The sequence below is a fragment of the Hoplias malabaricus genome, chromosome X2, assembly GCF_029633855.1.
Source record: "Hoplias malabaricus isolate fHopMal1 chromosome X2, fHopMal1.hap1, whole genome shotgun sequence".
NCBI classification, from domain to species: domain Eukaryota; kingdom Metazoa; phylum Chordata; class Actinopteri; order Characiformes; family Erythrinidae; genus Hoplias; species Hoplias malabaricus.
Genome location: NC_089819.1, coordinates 54,220,503 through 54,236,728, shown reverse-complemented (window position 1 = coordinate 54,236,728; position 16,226 = coordinate 54,220,503). Strand labels below are relative to the sequence as shown.

The window sequence follows — 16,226 nt, the reverse complement described above, 5'->3', positions numbered from 1 at the left end:
TCTCAGGCGCCTAAAACATTTGCACAGTGCTGAACTTCAACAGGAAAGGGATGTTGAAATGTGAAGTCAGATAATACTGTGTTTATTGCTGTAAACACTGCAATAGAGTTCACACTATGAACGCAATTCACATCATATTAGAAATGCTTCACATTCAGTTCCTATTCTGTGTATTTCTGCTGGTCATGGTGAAATATAAAAGAGTAGATTAATATTAAATTAAAATGTAGAAAAGTTTTGGTTTGTAGTTTGCTGTGTTTAGCTATGCTATGCTAACTCACATATTACAAGTTACCGAGAACAGCCTACTGCTGTGTTTAGCTATGCTATGCTAACCCACATATTACAAGTTACCGAGAACAGCCTACTGCTGTGTTTAGCTATGCTATGCTAACACACATTCTACAAGTTGCAGAGAGCAGCCTACTGCTGTGTTTAGCTATGCTATGCTAACACACATATTTCAAGTTGCAGAGAGCAGCCTACTGCTTTGTTTAGCTATGTTATGCTAACGCACATTCTACAAGTTACAGAGAGCAGCCTACTGCTGTGTTTAGCTATGCTATGCTAACACACATATTACAAGTTACAGAGAGGTAATATTATTTATATAATATAAAATGTTTAAGAAATTAATGAAGAAGGCCTATTAGAGACCACCGAACAGCGCTCCATATGGTTTGAGGCGAGGAAGCGATGATTTAGTCTTTGTAATCCTCTGGTAGTTGTTAGCTACATTAGCCTTATAGCTCCAATGCTAACCCTAAGATGCAGTCTGTGGTAAGGGGAGAGTGTGTAAACACACTGTAAATCTGTGGTATTTAATGCTCTCACCTCTTTAGCTTTAAATTTAAAGCAGGGGTGTTACATTCAGGCCCTAAATTGTCTCAGCACGTCAGGCCTCAGTGCGTAACATTTTAATTAGCTGAGGAATTTGCATCAGGTGTGTTAAATCAGAGAGAACTCTGCAGCTCTAAATATAGCCGGGTTTATGCTATGCTGCAGTCACAGGCAATTTTAGCAGGTCAAATAAGACAAGCGCTAAACACAGGCTATTAGATGAAGCACGCAGATCTTCCTCAGGCAGTTTCAGGTTTTAACTGTGGTCTCTGTGAGGTGTAAGTAATGCAGTTTGTGTGTGTGATCGTTTCAGACCCGGATTTCAAGCTACACGTGGGCGGACTGCTAAACCCAATTCCAGGTACAATCCTCCATCCTTTCAGTGCAGTGTTCAATTCTATTTGAAGAGCCTTTTGTTCTGAGACTGACCACCCGCTATCTTTCCCCAACACTCTTCCACTCCTCCCTCTATCTCCCTCCAGCCTCTTACCTATCGCCTTGTATCTACGATTCGGTCAATACGTCCGTCTTATTTTCTCACTACCCTTGACGTCTGCGCCATTTCTCTTCATCTCTTCCAGTCGGCCACCTCCATTTACACTCCATTCTCTCTCTCCGCTCTTCTCCCGTTGCTGCGATTCTGTCCTTGTGCACCTTTGTCTCTTTGTGTTATGGATCTGTGGGGGTGTGTGGGTCGGTTAAACTCAACACACAGCACTCAAACGCACCAACCAACCATAATATAACATTAAAATGACCTGCATGTTTCTCTACTTCATCAGCTCCACTGATCACACAGGAGCACTTTGTAGTTTTTACAATTCGTGTAGTACATCCATTGCTCTGCAAACTTTGATAGCCCCCTTTTCCCCCCGTTCTTCAGCGCTCAGGAGCCCCACAGAGCAGGTGTGATGTGGTGGTGGATCATTCTCAGAGCTGCAGTGACACTGACGTGGTGGTGGTGTGTTAGTGTGTGTTGTGCTGGTGTAGAGTGGATCAGACACAGCAGTGCTGCTGGAGTTTTTAAACCCTGTGTCCACTCTCTGTCCACTCTGTGAGACACTCCTCCCTCGTTGGTCCACCTTGTAGATGTAGAGTCAGAGACAGTAGCTCATCTGTCGCTGCACAGTGTGTGTCGCCCGTCCTCTAGTCCTTCATCGGTGACACAGGACGCTGTCGGCTCAGAAACTGCTGTGTCTGATCCACTCGCACCAGTGTTCTGATTCATTGAAGGTGTTTGTTTGTGTGTTTTCAGACTGCCAGTTCGAGGTCGGGGGCTCGGACGGATTTGTACGCTCCAGTCAAGTGGACGAGGAGGAGAAGGTGAAGGTTGGAGAAGCTCTGGACTGTATCTGGACAATCCGAGCACCTCCCCAGTCTAAGGTGACCTTCCTCGTGTCCTGACTTGCTGTTTTGGCTCTTTTTTTGTGCTTAGACATGTCCTAAGCTGCACAAAATTTGGAGTTTATTGGCCCCTTGGGGCCGTAAGACACCCCCCCCCCCTCCTTCTGACCTCGTCTGAAGAAAATGTTGAAGGGGAGCTGAAATTAGCTGTGCAGCCGTAGCAGGTATTAGGCCAATGATGCAGAAATAGCTGAAGAGCAGCATCAGCACTAGCAGGAATAAGACTGGGGGGTGGGGGGGGGTTATGTAAGAAGGCCTGGGGATAGCATACACACACACACACACCAAGGAGATGTTCCAAAAACATGTCAGAATAATATACTCCTAGAGACAACACCACGAAGCATAGAGAAACATTTTTATGGTCCTCCACTACATTTTTTCTTTGAGAGAATCCACCACCTCCGCTCCATGTGATAAAATATGCTGCCTGTGTTCTCCCGAGGGTTCGTCCAGGCTTTTCTCCTCTCAAATCATCACTGATTATGCGTTTCTTAGAGTTCACTGCCGCCTGCGTCAGAGATGACCTCCAAGCTGCTCATGTTTCACAGGAAATAAATCACACAACCAAAGTTTCAGAGCTCGTGCTGCTTGAAATGCAAAGTGTCAAACCATACGGAGTAACAGAGTAAAGACCACACGGTGTAAGGGTAGACGTATACTTATACGTTTGCGTAGACAAGCGCCTGCGTCGTGAACGTAACAGTTCACATACTCGCCTATGTGCTACGCTTGTAACTGGAGGCTTCCACTAGAGGGCAGACCAGAGAAAGACGTGAGTAATTGCAGACCTTCTTCTTCAAAACTCTCGTCCACTGGGATGCAGCGGATCGCCTGCACTGCCCCCTACCTTTTACGCATGTACTGCAGCAGTGTTTATTTTCAGAGGACATCCAAAATGGATGCACCAAGTGGACACAGGATACACGAGGCATGATGATTTCAGATGTATGCAGAGCCATGAAAGGCTGAGATGCAGGAATCCCCTGTAGTTCAAGTTCAGAAACCTTGAATAGACATCAACTGTTGTTTTCTTTTATTTCAGTCATTGCTAACTCCCCCCTCCACCCCCTGCCCTTTGTCTAGGGAGGGTGAGAGCTGGGACAATCGTCCTCTCAGACAGTGGTTCCCAAATGTTTTGGTAAATGATACAAAACTGTCATTTTTTTATTGCGTCTTTTTTATATCTGCCTCCAAAACAACGTCATTGGAGTTGAACAGAGTTGAAGGAGAAGCTCCTGTTAGACCGACACTCACATTGACGCTCATTTTACAAAATCACTTCTCAAGGTTCTGAAGGCAGCACAGCCATGGGGGAAGGACAAATGTAACTGGCTACCAGCCAACAGCCAGAGCTGAATGTGATTGGTTAGCACACTTTGGGCGGAGACTTTCAGATATAGCGCCGTAAACTGATGCTGGTTTCCTCGGGGAGTTTTACTAAATACAAACCTAATTAAAATATGACCTTTCGTGCAGTGCATCACAAAAGCGCAGAGGAAGATAAGCTCTGTCTGTTGTATATTTTAATTGGTTATTCTCTGAAACAATTAAGTTTGTTCTGCATTGAAGGCAGCACCGAGGCCAATGGCATCTCTGGGTCTCCTGATTACGGATGACTATGGCATCACTACGTATCAAACTCACCATCTCCAGATGATAGAGCAACCTCTCTCTCTCTCTCTCTCTCTCTCTCTGATTGTGTATTATGTTGTGTTTATATTGAACAGCGTCTCGCCGCCCATTTTAAGGTGGTGTGTTTTGTTGTGTGTGTGCAGATCTACCTTCGGTTCCTGGAGTATCAGATGGAGAACTCAAACGAGTGCAAGAGGAACTTTGTTGCAGTTTACGACGGCAGCAGCGCTATCGAGAACCTGAAGGCGAAGTTCTGCAGCACCGTGGCCAACGATGTAATGCTAGAGAGCGGGGTGGGGGTGGTCCGGATGTGGGCCGACGAGAGCAGCCGTCTCAGCCGCTTCCGCATGCTCTTCACCTCCTTCGTGGATCGTGAGTTCCGCTGACTGCTTTTTATAATCAACAATCAACCGGAACTGGGACCCGTTTTGATTGAGATGAGCAAAGCCTCGGTTCTTCTCAGTGGTTCTTTTGCAGTTTGGTGTCTCAGTGTTAAGTCAGTCTCAGTTTCTCAGTGTTTCTTTTGAGTCTCGGGTCCTGTCAACGAGACTTTTGAGTCTTGGTTCTCTGTTCCTCTGGTTGTTTCTGAGTCTTGTTTCCTATCAGTGATTTTGTTTTTAGTCTTGGTTCCTCTCATTGGTTCTCCCACTTGTTCTCTTGAGACTGGGACTCAAATTTCTCTTTAAATGTTTTCGGAGGGTTTCCTCCGGGTGACTGTCTGTGAGGAGTGTGGTGTGTTCTCCCTGTGTCTGCGTGGGTTTCCTCCGGGTGACTGTCTGTGAGGAGTGTGGTGTGTTCTCTCTGTGTCTGTGTGGGTTTCCTCCGGGTGACTGTCTGTGAGGAGTGTGGTGTGTTCTCCCTGTGTCTGCGTGGGTTTCCTCCGGGTGACTTTCTGTGAGGAGTGTGATGTGTTCTCTCTGTGTCCGCGTGGGTTTCCTCCGGGTGACTGTCTGTGAGGAGTGTGGTGTGTTCTCCCTGTGTCCGTGTGGGTTTCCTCCGGGTGACTGTCTGTGAGGAGTGTGGTGTGTTCTCCCTGTGTCTGCGTGGGTTTCCTCCGGGTGACTTTCTGTGAGGAGTGTGATGTGTTCTCTCTGTGTCCGCGTGGGTTTCCTCCGGGTGACTGTCTGTGAGGAGTGTGGTGTGTTCTCTCTGTGTCCGTGTGGGTTTCCTCCGGGTGACTGTCTGTGAGGAGTGTGGTGTGTTCTCCCTGTGTCTGCGTGGGTTTCCTCCGGGTGACTTTCTGTGAGGAGTGTGATGTGTTCTCTCTGTGTCCGTGTGGGTTTCCTCCGGGTGACTGTCTGTGAGGAGTGTGGTGTGTTCTCTCTGTGTCCGCGTGGGTTTCCTCCGGGTGACTTTCTGTGAGGAGTGTGATGTGTTCTCTCTGTGTCCGCGTGGGTTTCCTCCGGGTGCTCCGGTTTCCTCCCAAAAACACACGTTGGTAGGTGGATTGGGGACTCCAGTGTCCGTAGGTGTGAGTGTGTGAGTGAATGTGTGAGTGTGTGAGTGAATGTGTGAGTGTGTGTTGCCCTGTGAAGGACTAGCGCCCCCACCAGGGTGTGTTCCTGCCTTGCGCCCAGTGATTCCGGGTAGGCTCCGGACCCACCGCGACCCTCAACTGGATAAGGGTTACAGATAATGAATGAATGAATGAATGAATAAATTGGGAAGGAGCCTGGAGAAGATGTTTAGTTATTTTTTTAAGCAGAAAATCAACATGCAAGTTTACATGCGGCTGTATGTGTGTTATTACTAGACTCCTACTGGGAATAACGTTAACCACAGGCTGCAGAAATCCCATGGAGAAATGCAGGACACTGCGGGGTAATCCGGAGCTGAACTCTGACCTGGCCCATGGTCAGTCAGCCTTAAAAAGCGCCGGGTCCAGCAGGCCGTTCTGAAACCTCATCCATATTTCATCTTTTAATGCGCTGCAGGCAGGTGGAGTGCAAATATAAAGGCATTAAATAAAGATACGCCGCTGCCTGCAGTGCTACTGCGCTGTAATTTCAGCTCTGCTTTGGACACAGAGCTCGCTGAAGGCACAGTAATAAAGCAGGGTTTTATAACGGCTCAGATGCTGTCTAACACAACTCCGAACCCGGACTCTGTACGAGGCGCTGTTGACACAAGTCAACATTCGTGTCTGAGGACTGTCGCTTATGTTTAACCAAATCTTACCTGACATTTTGTGAGCTGCGGAGGTTGTCAGCATAATTTCTGCATAATTCACAAGTTTGAAATGTCAACAAAGTCATGCAGCGTGGTTTGTTAGCAGAGGAACTCCCTCGGATTTCTGTACGGTGGTGGGGATGGTAACCCGATGTCTCCATGTCCTCGCAATAACACAACCACCGTTTATAGATTCATTAATAGAGTTTTTATGGTATGGTAATTATGCCGCTAAATCTGAAACAGTCACATCATTCAGCTCAGTCAGTGAGTCAGTAAGAGACATTAAAATTCCAAGGCTGCAAAAATAACTCGCCTATTTTACTGTAATTGCCTTAAGCCTATGCCTTAATCTAAAAATGTTCTTAAACAGTCAGTTTTGGATGATGTCTGGTTCTATTCATTATCACTGTGAGAACAACACCTTTGATATCAATTTATTCTTCTTAGGCTTCGTTTCAATAAGAAAAATCACTTGTTCAGTGCATGTTCACATTAATGTAGAGATCTGGAGTCCACCAACACACACACTGTGAAACAAGACCACCCAGTCAGTTCTCTGTGAGCTGCCCAAGTCAAGAAACACGGGATAAAACGAGTCGTTCTGATTCTAATCCGCTTCTGACGTCAAGTGACTTTAGAATTGCCCCGCCCCCTCTTCTGAGTCTGTCCAATCACAGCGCTGGACCTGATTTATGTGACAGCACGGGGTAAAAATGGAGAAAACAAGAACAGAGAAGAAAGAGAACAGGGTGAAAAACGGCTAAAAACCAGAGCTTCTGCTCCTCGCTCCTCACTGCTGTGCGCTCGGGGTCGGGGTGAACAGCGAGCGGCTCATTATCATTTAAAGGAACAGGTGCTGAAAGCGGGCGTTCTGAACAGGGGCTGTTTACACAGGGGGAGAACACTGCTGTGGGGCTCGTGGGGTTTGGACCAAAGCAGGACACAGACGCTTCATTAAGAAACAGAACTGTGTTCCACTGTGGAGATGAGAAAAAGTCGTCTCCTCCTTAAAAATTCCTGAAAGGTCCTAATTACTCAAAGCAGCAAAAAAAACAACATGAAAATGAGTGGTTTATTTCTGTTCACTTTTATTAAGCGGGGCTTGTAAAACTGATGTATACAAGCAATATTACACCGGAGTTCATGCTGTTACTTAGTAACAGCCTCGTCCCCACCGCTGAATCACAGCATCCCAGCTGTGATTATATTCAGTAACAGCGCTCTCTCTTGTGTGTACTGTTTAAATATCCACCACAGGATTAAAAAATAATGTAAAAATACACACAAAGTGCTCTGTATGAAAACACTTAACTCTTTCTAGTTATTCTTTAATCAGTGAAGGTCGGCTGTGGTTACATTTACATTCACAGCACACATGCGTTTGGCAGACCATCGTCTCCAGAGCGACTTACAACTCTAATCAGGTTACAGAGGTACGCCGAAGTCAAGGGGGTTCCACGAAATTAAATCATCTACATCCACACTCTTAAAAATCAAGGCGCTACAAAGGTTTCTTTGAAGAATGCTGTACAAAACCATGTGTTAAATGTGAAGAACCTGAAGGTTTAAAAGTCATCACTCAATCTGAAGGTTCTTTACCTGTTTTAAAGTCACTACCGATAATGGTTCTTTATGGATCCAAAGAGGTTCTTCTATGGCATCGTTCAAAGAACCTTTTATGGCACCTGCATGAGAGCATCTTACTCAGATTATACACCTGGAGGTAGATTATTCAGTTTCATGTGACCCTTTACTTAAATGTGATTGAGTAAGTTCAAAGTTTATTTTACAGTGTCGGCAGTTGCAGGTTTGAGAGTCTTGCCCAAGGACCGTTATTGGTGCACACTCTTAAAAATAAAGGTGCTACAAAAAAAATGCCACTTTGGATCCATAAAGAACTGTTTTTACTGAAATGTTTAAATGGGTAAAGATCGAGTGATGGATTTTTAAATCTTTAAAGGATAAGCACCACTTAATGGACCTCCATGAATATTCCACATTATTGTAGTTACTGACAGATATAAGTATGAATTAAAATGAAAATAGCAGCTTAATTTGCTTTAAAACTGACAATTTTATTAAACTGACGGAAAAACCCGAGCTCGCTACGGAAATTCTCGAACGCGACCGTGACGTCACTGGTGGACAACAGCTGAACAACGCCGCGGTAAAACACCGTTATGACTGACTGTTATGACAGTATCTAGCTAAATAACCAACATTATTCATGACAGTAGCCTAGCAATAAGCTAAACTCAAATGTAGAGGTACCGTTATTCTTGTAAATGTGATCGAAGTCGAACTCGAATTCATCCGACACTATAAACCTCCGTAATGCAGCTACGTAGCCGAGTATAATCTGAGACACCGAGTTTAGCGAGTCAAGCTAACGCTAACTAACACCAACTAAAACAGGCGAAGTGAGTGTCCTTACCCTGTTTACCTCCATGTTACAGAGGCTCTTGAACACCTTTCGTTGGGGTCCTTACATGCCCATATTGTTGGAAAAGCGCCAGTGAAATGAGCTACAGATAACGGAGTGAGCGGAGGGTCCTTTCCAAAGTGCCGTTTAAAGTGGACAAATTTAGTCCATTTTCTGGATATTTTGGGATCTTTGGGTCATTTGTTCACAGATGTCCCACTGTACATTGAATGATTGCAGCCAAAAACAACACAGCTTTTCCTCATTTTGCATTAAATTAAGTGCAGCTTCTAGAGTTGTTGTCCACCATCTACGTCACAGGCAAGACGCCTATTAGAGTTTCCCAACACCGTTGGGGGGGGGGACCAACGGTCTTTTAAACCTTATTCCTTCAATTAGTAAGAAATAACATGTTTTCTGACGATCAATAAACACAAGTTAGGAACTCAACCACTGTATTTATTTGTTTGACACTTTCATAGAGCTGGTGATTAGTCTTTAAAGGTTCTTCACACAAGCATTTCTTAAACAAAAATGGTTCTTTATGGAACCAAATGTGGTTTGATTATGGCATCACTCAAAGAACCTTTTGTAGCACCTGTATTTTTAAGAGTGTAGGCTGATGTTGAAGTCAGAAGGGTTAGCAACTGTGCTACACTAGGAACCTAATGGCTTCATAGGGCTTCATAGGACAAGTGTGTTATAACACATCAGCCCATGAACTGAAAAAGCAAACAGGAATTACTCAGACTTCTTCTTTGAGTTTGATTCTAATGGACATTGGCTTTTCCGTTTCTAAAGCACTGGGAACGTCTCGCCTTGATCTCCCTTCTGTACTGAAGAGTACAGTCTACCTCAGAGTTGGTGAATTGTTGACTAAGGGCACTGTAAGAGCGGATCAGAGCAGCTCTGGCGTTCAGCTTCCATTTGGAAATAAGTGTAAAGTTAATTAAAGCGAGTGGCATCCAACAGCAGTGATATGGGAGAGGCCATTACTCGGCCTCAGCTTTGATTGGAATGAGCTCGGCGCGTTCTCCAGGCTAATGGGTCACGCCTAATGGAAAAGGGGAATTATTTATCTGCCGTTGATGAATGAGAAATGCTAAATGAGGTTTTCCCTCCTGAGTTCCGCAGTCTGATTTCCCCTCCGCCTTTCTGCTTCCTGGGAGCGTGGATGGCGGGGAGGTTGCGTGTGGTGGTAGATAATTACTTTTGAGCAAACCGTAGCATTGTGCTCTTTAATATTTGTATTAAATGCTCAGGGAGTCAAAGGAGAGAGAGGAGCTCTGAGCAAAAGTATAAAACATCACCGTCACAGACACAGTGCTCTGAGACAGAACGACATACAGAGCCTCAATCACAGTCTCCATCCACCACAGAGAGACAGCTCAGTCAGACACAGCTGCTCTGTCTCTGTATCTCTCTCTCACTCTCTCTCTCTTTCTTTCTTTCTCTCTCTCTCTCTCTCTCTGTGACTTCCTTTTCCTTGTCCTTTTATCTGTGTTCTTCCTTTTCTCTTTCCAACTTTTTCCATCTCCTCTGTATTTCTTTATTTTTTCCTTTACTTCCTTTTCTTTTATCCTAATCCCCCCCTTCCTTTTTTTGTCCTCCCTCTCATCCTGTCTGTCCTCTGTATCTCTGTCCTCTCTTTCTCTCTCTCTCTCTCTCTCTCTCTCTCTGAATCTGTTGTGAGACTGAGGAACAAAAGCGTGATCTAAAGGCTGTCAGAGAGAGTGGGATTAATCTTTATTAAGAGCTGAAGCAGTGACCTGCGAGGAGAGAGAGAGAGGGAGAGAACACTGCAAGTAATCAAATGTTCATTCATTATCTGTAACCCTTATCCAGTTATAATAATAATAATAATAATAATAATAATTATAATACATTTTTATTTGAAAGCGCCTTTCAAGTGACCCAAGGACACTGTACAATAGATAATAAAAATAAAAAGGTCAATAAAAGGTAAATGCACATATAAACATAAAGTGACCATAGAGACATATACATAGTATCATCCATGTGCTAGTTTAAAAAGATGAGTTTTGAGTCTGGTTTTAAAAACATCTACAGATGAACAAGCTCGCAGTTCGTCAGGAAGAGTGTTCCACAGCTTTGGACCCGCAACACAAAATGCTCTATTTCCAATGGTGCTTAGCTTAAAATGTGGGACCTCAAGCAAATGGAGGCTTGAGGACCGAAGAGTGCGCACTGGAGAGTATGGTTGCAGTAGACTACTTAGGTAAGAAGGGGCAAGGTCATGCAAGGAGTTAAACACCAACACAAGCAGTTCAGGGTCACGGTGGGTCCAGAGCCTACCTGGAATCAGGAATACACCCTGGAGGGGGCACCAGTCCTTCACAGGGGAACACACACACACTGTAATCATATATCATTAAATAAAATTTAATTAAACATCGTCAGTAGCCTGTTTCCTCTGATTGTGATATGGTTATTAGAATATTACTTTTTTAATCTCGTTACTAGACTGACGTAAGAGCTCTGATCCAGTGTCATATTCCTCTGAAAGATGATCTGATTTGTTGGAAGCATAATGAACAAAATGAATAAAAATATGAATGAAATCACATTAAATAATAAAGATATCCATTAAAATATTACATTCTTAGAACAATCTCATAGCGAGAAATATTGGATTTACCGAGTAGATTTGAGCTGATTTCACTTATCTATAACTGAGAAGAGGAGCGAGAGAGAGAGAGAGAGGAAGGGATGGAGGGAATGAGAGAAAGAGAGAAAGAGAAAGAGATAGAGGAAAATGGAGATGAAGGGATGGATAGAGAGAGAGAGAGAATGAAGGAGGGAGAGAGAGGGATGGAGGGAATGAGAGAGAGAGAGAAAGAGATAGAGGAGAATGGAGAGGAAGGGATGGAGAGAGAGAGAGAGAGAACGAGGGAGGGAGAGGGAGGGATGGAGGGAATGAGAAAGAGAGAGAGAGAGAGAGAGAGAGAGGGATGGAGGAAGAGAAAGAGGAGAATGGAGAGGAAGGGATGGAGAGAGAGGGGGAGGGAGAGGAAGGGATGGAGGAAGAGAGAGAGGGAGAGAGGAATGGATGGAGGCAATGAAAAAGAGAAAGAGGGAAGGAGAGATGGGGATGAGGAAGCGAGGGGGATGGAGAGGATGGGGTGGAGGGAGAGAAAGAGAGAACAAGGGATGGAGGGAGAGAGAGAAAGAGAGAGAGATAGTGAGAGAAGGGGGGAAAGGGAGAGGGAGGGGAAGGGAGAGAGGGAGTGGAAGGGATGAAGGAAGAGAGAGAGAGAAAGAGAGAGAGAGAGAGAGAGGTGTGGGAGAGGCGCTCGTTTGAAGGCGAGCAGTGGATAATGAGTTTGGAAGTGAGATCCTGCCGAGAGACGAGGGGAACATTACAGCCCTCTTCATCCTGCTGTCAGAAACACTTACACACACATTCTCCCTCTGAACGTGAAGAGCATGCCTTATCTCCCTCTCCATCTCTCTCTCTCTCTCTCTCTCTCTCTCTCTCTCTCTCTCTCTCTTCTTCCCCTTTCACACCTTCACCACACAACGTACATTATACGACTAAACGTATGTGAATCCCCTCAAAAAAAGGAAGGGTGTTAGACGAGAGCTTGTCCTTCTTCCCCTGCGGTAACACTCCTGCTGCTCTGTGAAGGCCGCCCACTAGATGTTGGAGGTTTCTGTGAGGATTTGTTGGTGTCCACCCACATAAACATCAGTTAGTTCAGACGCAGACGGTGGATGATTAGTTCTGGCACTGCAGAGAATACAGTGACCCACAGCCCAGGGCTGGGGGGCTTTATACTCCCCTTGCCAGCGCTGGGCATTGGTCACGTTGGTCTTGAGCTCATGTGCAGCTGCTCTAGAGAATCTCATTTTGTTCCCTACTAACTGTGGAGGTTACACAAGCTGTGTGTGTGTGTGTGTGTTTGAAAGATAATAACATTAGGAACATTAATAAAGTGTGGAACGTGGTATAAAAGCTTACACAGAAATGCAGTGTTTACATTTGTAGTGAATTAAACGCCACAAGGACATCCAGCGGTGGTGTAGCTCTATTTATTTACATGGGAAATAAGCAGTGTCCCCTCAGAACTGAACCATTTGTCTTGTTTATATTTGATTTTCCTCTGAACGAAGCTCTATCGAGTTCATTAAGACATTAATAAGCGCAGATATAAACACCACGAATGTCTCTGTGTGTGCTTTTCAGCTCCTTGCTCTGGAAACACTTTCTTCTGCCACAGTAACATGTGCATCAACAACTCACTGGTGTGCAACGGTGTGCAGAACTGTGTCTACCCCTGGGACGAGAACCACTGCAAGGGTGAGTGTGTGTGTGTGTGTGTGTGTGCCCATCAGGAATATATCATGTGGTGTAGACCAACTCCTGCATCACAACACACATTGTGGGGACTTCTCGACTTTTTCTGTAGACCAGAGACGAGTCCACCTTAAATTGTAAGGTGGATGTACTTTAAGGTGTGTGTATGGTCTAGATATTCATCATGTTGTGGGGACTAAACTATATTTACACACTCATTGTGGGGACAATAATCATGTCATACCTTTCAATGTGAAGATGTTAAAATGGCAGTAGCAGTAGTTATGATTAAGGTTGTGGTAAACCTCCACAAAATGAGAGGAACACTTTGTAATGTCCCCTGAAAGCATGGAGACCTGTGTGTGTGTGTGTGTGTGTGTGTGTGTGTGTGTGTGTGTGTGTGTGTGTGTGTGTGTGTGTGTGTGTGTTTACTGAACTGACATTTACAGAACTTTGCCTGCAGCCATTTTGAACTGTTACATAATTTTCTCATGAGGAGAGTTTAGGTGAAATGCGCCACCTTAAAAACACAGCACTTGCTTTATTTGAGCTCATGGACAGAGAGGTTTTATTTATAACTAATGAATCTATTATCTGTAGGATAACTGAGCTGATTACTAATTGATTATTTTTTAGAAAAGGGCCGAGGTGACAATGAATTAGACACAAGTCTTCATCCACATTTATTTAAAGCAACAAAAGGTAGTATGTTTTTTTAATCATAAAATTACAGCTTAAAAATAATTGTGATGTTCCACTGAGCTGTAATAGAGAGAATTAATCTTGTGGTTTTGCTACTGCAGGCTCAGCACAGCAGAAACCGCACTATGTAACTATGTAGTGTTACTTTCAGTAATTTCCTTATTTACATGTTTTACGGGGGCGGCACGGTGGTGCATCAGGTAGTGTCTATGTCACAGCTCCAGGGTGACTGTCTGTGAGGAGTGTGGTGTGTTCTCCCTGTGTCTGCGTGGGTTTCCTCTGGGTGACTGTCTGTGAGGAGTGTGGTGTGTTCTCCCTGTGTCTGCGTGGGTTTCCTCTGGGTGACTGTCTGTGAGGAGTGTGGTGTGTTCTCCCTGTGTCTGCGTGGGTTTCCTCCAGGTGACTGTCTGTGAGGAGTGTGGTGTGTTCTCCCTGTGTCTGCGTGGGTTTCCTCTGGGTGACTGTCTGTGAGGAGTGTGGTGTGTTCTCCCTGTGTCTGCGTGGGTTTCCTCCAGGTGACTGTCTGTGAGGAGTGTGGTGTGTTCTCCCTGTGTCTGCGTGGGTTTCCTCTGGGTGACTGTCTGTGAGGAGTGTGGTGTGTTCTCCCTGTGTCTGCGTGGGTTTCCTCTGGGTGACTGTCTGTGAGGAGTGTGGTGTGTTCTCCCTGTGTCTGCGTGGGTTTCCTCCAGGTGACTGTCTGTGAGGAGTGTGGTGTGTTCTCCATGTGTCTGCGTGGGTTTCCTCCCACGCTCCAAAAACACACGTTGGTAGGTGGATTGGAGACTCAAAAATGTCCGTGTGAGTGTGTGAGTGTGTGTCACCCTGTGAAGGACTGGCGCCCCTTCCAGGGACTGTTCCCGCATTGCGCCCAGTAATTCCGGGCATACTCCGGACCCACCGCCACCCTGAACTGGATAAGGGTTACAGACAATGAATGAATTGAATGATATTGTTAAAGGAAGTAAGTAACAGGATTTACTCGATGATAAGTTTACACTACTTTAGACGGGGTTTAAAACTAATGTGACGAGTGGCGGTGCATCTCCATCTCGGTGCAGAGTATTAGTTTGACTCTTGTAAATGCCTGTGTGTGCCTCTCACAGAGAAGAAGTCTAAGGGCCTGTTCCACCAGATCACCAAAACCCACGGCACGGTGATCGGCATCTCCTCTGGGGTGGTCCTGGTCCTGCTCATCATCTCCGTGCTGGTGCAGATGAAGCAGCCACGCAAGAAGGTGGTGGCCAGGCGCCCGGCGGTCTTCAACAAAGCCGGCTTCCAGGAGGTTTTCGACCCTCCGCACTACGAGCTCTTCTCCCTGAGAGACAAGGAGCTGTCCTCTGACCTGGCCGAGCTGTCCGAGGAGCTGGAGAGCTTCCACAAGCTCCGGCGCTCCTCCACGGTGTCGCGCTGCATCCACGAGCACCACTGCGGCGCCCAGCCGGCGTCCAGCATCAAGCAGAGCCGCTCCACGCTCAGCTCCATGGAGCTGTCCTACCACAACGACTTCTCCAAGCCTCCGCCGCCCATGAAGACCTTCAACAGCAGCGGCAGCAGCGGCGCCACCGGCTCGGCCGGGTACAAGAAGAGCTGCTACGGCTACAAACAGACTCACGAGTGCGGCGAGCAGGTGATCGAGGACCGGGTGATGGAGGAGATGCCCTGTGAGATCTACGTGAGGGGCGGGGCCACGGGCAGCATCGGCAGCGGCTGCGGCAGCATCAGCATCCGTAACCACGGCAACGTCGTCGCCAGGAACAACAGCGCCACGGTCACCGTTTCCGACCAGGGCCAGCGCTCCATTTCCATGGACTTCTAAGGGAACGAGGGAGGGGATACGGAGGAGAGGGGAAACGGAAGTGGATGGAGCCCATCATAGACACTTCTTCTGAACATTATTATTAATATTACTATTATCATTGTTATTGATTTGATGTTATTTATCATGTCAAACGTGCAAATCCTGCCTTTCTGGGAGCAGTTCACAGACCTGAATGAAGGGGTAAAACAGAGGAGAGGAATCTGTATAGACACTTATTATTATTATTATTGTTATTATTATTATTGCTATTAATTTGTTCAGTGCTCCTTCATAGATTCTCAAGAGTGTGAACCCTGTCTTTCTTCCATGAGCACTTCCTGGACTCTGAAAGAACGAGGGATGAGAAACAGGAGATGAATCAGAAGTGGAAGCAACATGACCTCCATAAACTGTTATTAATTACTGGTATTAATTAGTTTTTCTTTTATTTTTATCATTTGTGCTTCTGCCTTTTGTTCGAGAGCCACAGCTGATCCACAGCGAAGGAGGAAAAGAAGGGAAGAAACAGAAAGAAGACCACACAGAGTGCTTTTATTAGTTATTTGTCCGGCAAATAAAATGATATCCTGAAGAGTGAGATCATCTTAAGTGTAACTACAAACACGGCCAAAAGTTTACGGACACAGGTTTATTCAGTTTCACTTCTGAAATAAAGAGGATTAACTGGGTGTTGATCCTTGTTTTCCCTCAGTACCAGTCTCTACTCTTCAGGAAGGGCTTTGCAATAGATGCTGGAACATTGCTGTGTGGATTTGATGGCAGCAAAACTGGGCGAATGGTTCTGGATCACAAACACCTCTCCAACTCATCCCAATGGTATCAGATGGAGCTCCATCACCAGGCAATGCAGTTCCACTGCTCCACAGCGGAGGAGCTTATACCCCTCTAGACAGCATTTAATAATGGGCAAAGTG

The 16,226-nt window shown here is 45.6% G+C and overlaps 1 protein-coding gene across 1 annotated transcript; it reads left to right on the top strand.

The window, feature by feature from the left end:
* Positions 1–1,020: 1,020 nt before the first annotated feature.
* LOC136676919 (neuropilin and tolloid-like protein 2) lies at positions 1,021–15,373 on the top strand. The gene is made up of 5 exons (XM_066654217.1): positions 1,021–1,201; positions 2,096–2,223; positions 4,023–4,251; positions 12,681–12,794; positions 14,597–15,373. The coding sequence occupies exons 1-5, from the start codon at positions 1,126–1,128 to the stop codon at positions 15,307–15,309; spliced, it is 1,260 nt and encodes a 419-aa protein (XP_066510314.1). The 5' UTR covers positions 1,021–1,125; the 3' UTR covers positions 15,310–15,373.
* The last annotated feature ends 853 nt before the right edge of the window (positions 15,374–16,226 follow it).